The 2,206-nt window shown below is 33.4% G+C and overlaps 1 protein-coding gene across 1 annotated transcript; it reads right to left on the reverse strand.

Moving 5' to 3' along the window:
- Positions 1–418: 418 nt before the first annotated feature.
- LOC120086886 (dehydration-responsive element-binding protein 2D-like) lies at positions 419–1,348 on the reverse strand. Its single transcript, XM_039043702.2, has one exon. It carries the CDS (start codon positions 1,176–1,178, stop codon positions 639–641), a length of 540 nt encoding a protein of 179 aa, XP_038899630.1. The 5' UTR covers positions 1,179–1,348; the 3' UTR covers positions 419–638.
- Positions 1,349–2,206: the final 858 nt, after the last annotated feature.

Here is a 2,206-nt window from a genome sequence, read left to right on the forward strand (position 1 = left end):
AGAGGTCGTTAACATTTAATTCAGATAACATAAATATAGTCGATAAATATGGAGTGATCGAACCCTTTTGACATTTGGTCGGTAGCTTAAGCGTGAAATAATTATCTCAACAGAGCTTTACGTAGGAAAAACAATCCCTCAATTTATGGACAATATCAAAAGCTTTTCAACCTACCTCAACTTCAGAAAAGATATGCCTTGATATACTCGATCAAATTATGACATATCATTAAATTCCAAAACTGAAAAAATGAAAAGAAAAAAAAAAAAAAAAAACACTCAAACTTATTTTGCATCTATCAAAATAAAAAGCTAGAAAGTAACAGAGAACATACCTATGAATATGTTTCTTTTTCTTTTTGTTTCTAATCTTCTTTGTAGTAGTATATACATATATATAACACAAACCCCACAATAATTACCCGATAATTAACTCATGATTTAATTTTATGTATATATAACACAAACCCCACAATAATTACCCGATAATTAACTCATAATTTAATTTTTTATACACACACACACACATGCAGCATGTATGTGTAAATATATATATTTTATGTATATAAAAAGCAAGCTATATATAAACATATACAGACTATAATTCTCTACGTATCTACGAAATCATATATCAAAGATCACATGCACCACTGCAAAGTGTCCCAATTGCTGACCCCATCAAAGAAAATCCCTTGATCATCTTGAATAATAGGAAAATCCAAAGACATCACAGCCTCTCTCCATATTGACTCATCAAAATTCACGTTCTCACTTCCCCACAGCTCTCCAATTCGTTCCACCGAAGACGACAACGATTTCATGGTTGTTGTAGCGGTTGGAGAAGGCTGACCGCCGTGTTCCAACTGAGACAGCTGATCATGAGGAGGAGGAGTAGTTTGAGGGAGATTGAGCTTAGCTTCGGAGCCGTAGAGTTTACGAGCAGCAGCGTCGTAAGCTACAGCGGCTTCATGGGCGGTGTCGAAGGTGCCAAGCCAAAGACGAGCACCGCGATTGGGCTCGCGAATTTCAGCAACCCATTTGCCCCAAGTACGCTGGCGGACACCTTTGAAAGTGCAAGAGGCGTTGTCTGGGCCGCCTTTGCCTCTCATGCAGCCCTTGCGAGAGCTGGCTTGAGCAACGCTGTTGGCGGTGATCGTGTTTCTGGGCTTTCCATCCATTATAATCTCATATCCAAAAAATGAATTTGATGATAATATTATAATGATGGGCGGGAAATATAATGAATATATATATAAATGGAAAGAGTGAGAGAGAGAGAGACGTGGCTAGATGTGAAGGAAGTCTATTAGTTGAGGATGACGAATCGGTGGAATCGTGTCACCAAGTGGAGTTGTGTGGTGGGTTCTCAAGCATACACTTGGCTTTATTATTTGCTTAATTTCTTCAAATATATACTTTAAATCCAAATTATATGCCCAAATTCTATTTCCTCTTTTCTTCTTCTTTAAAAGCGCGTGAATCAGTAGATATAAATCAAACTCTTTTCTTGACTTTTGAATTCCAGTTGTGTTCATGTACTTTCTTTTTCTTGTTCACATTTATGTTGTATTTTAAAACCATTTTGATTCATGCTCAAACAATGTAAAATAACAATCAACAGATTGATCTATTAATTCATTATCAGCTGTTTAACAAATGATTAGCGGGATAATCCATTTAGATATGTGTATTAGTGAATTCATGCTCACATTTAGATTAAGTAAAATTACCAACATGACCCTATATAGTTTAACCAACATAAAGTTAGAGTCGTTTGTTTTTTATTATTAATTTGTTGTCAACAGCTCAACAAATGATTATATAGAGATAATCCTAATTTTGAATGTGTGTTATATAGAAACCCTTGGCAACCATTTAACCATGTGTTAGGTTAATAGTTGTTTTTAACTAACACATACTTGATGTTAGACTCTAAGTAAACCTAGTCTACGTTCATATAATTTTTTTTTTTACAATAAAAGAGATTAAAATAGACATGTGAGCTTAATAAATAAACAGGATCAAAGTGTAGTTTTAACCTAAATAACTCATGCATGTATTATTATTATTGTTATTATTTATGTACATGTAATCGTTGTTTTTTAATTAAACATTTTACGCTTAATTAATTCTATCAACTAGAGTATATTTCGAATTTATAACTACAATTAGTTGAAACTAATAATATTAAAAGAAAATAGAAAAA

Source organism: Benincasa hispida, chromosome 9 (genome assembly GCF_027475165.1).
Source record: "Benincasa hispida cultivar pf3 chromosome 9, pf3_genome.v1.1, whole genome shotgun sequence".
Taxonomy (NCBI): Eukaryota; Viridiplantae; Streptophyta; class Magnoliopsida; order Cucurbitales; family Cucurbitaceae; genus Benincasa; species Benincasa hispida.

Coding starts and splice junctions, on each gene's coding strand:
- LOC120086886 (XM_039043702.2), bottom strand. CDS start 1,178: ATGGATGGAAAGCCCAGAAACACGATCACCGCCAACAGCGTTGCTCAA.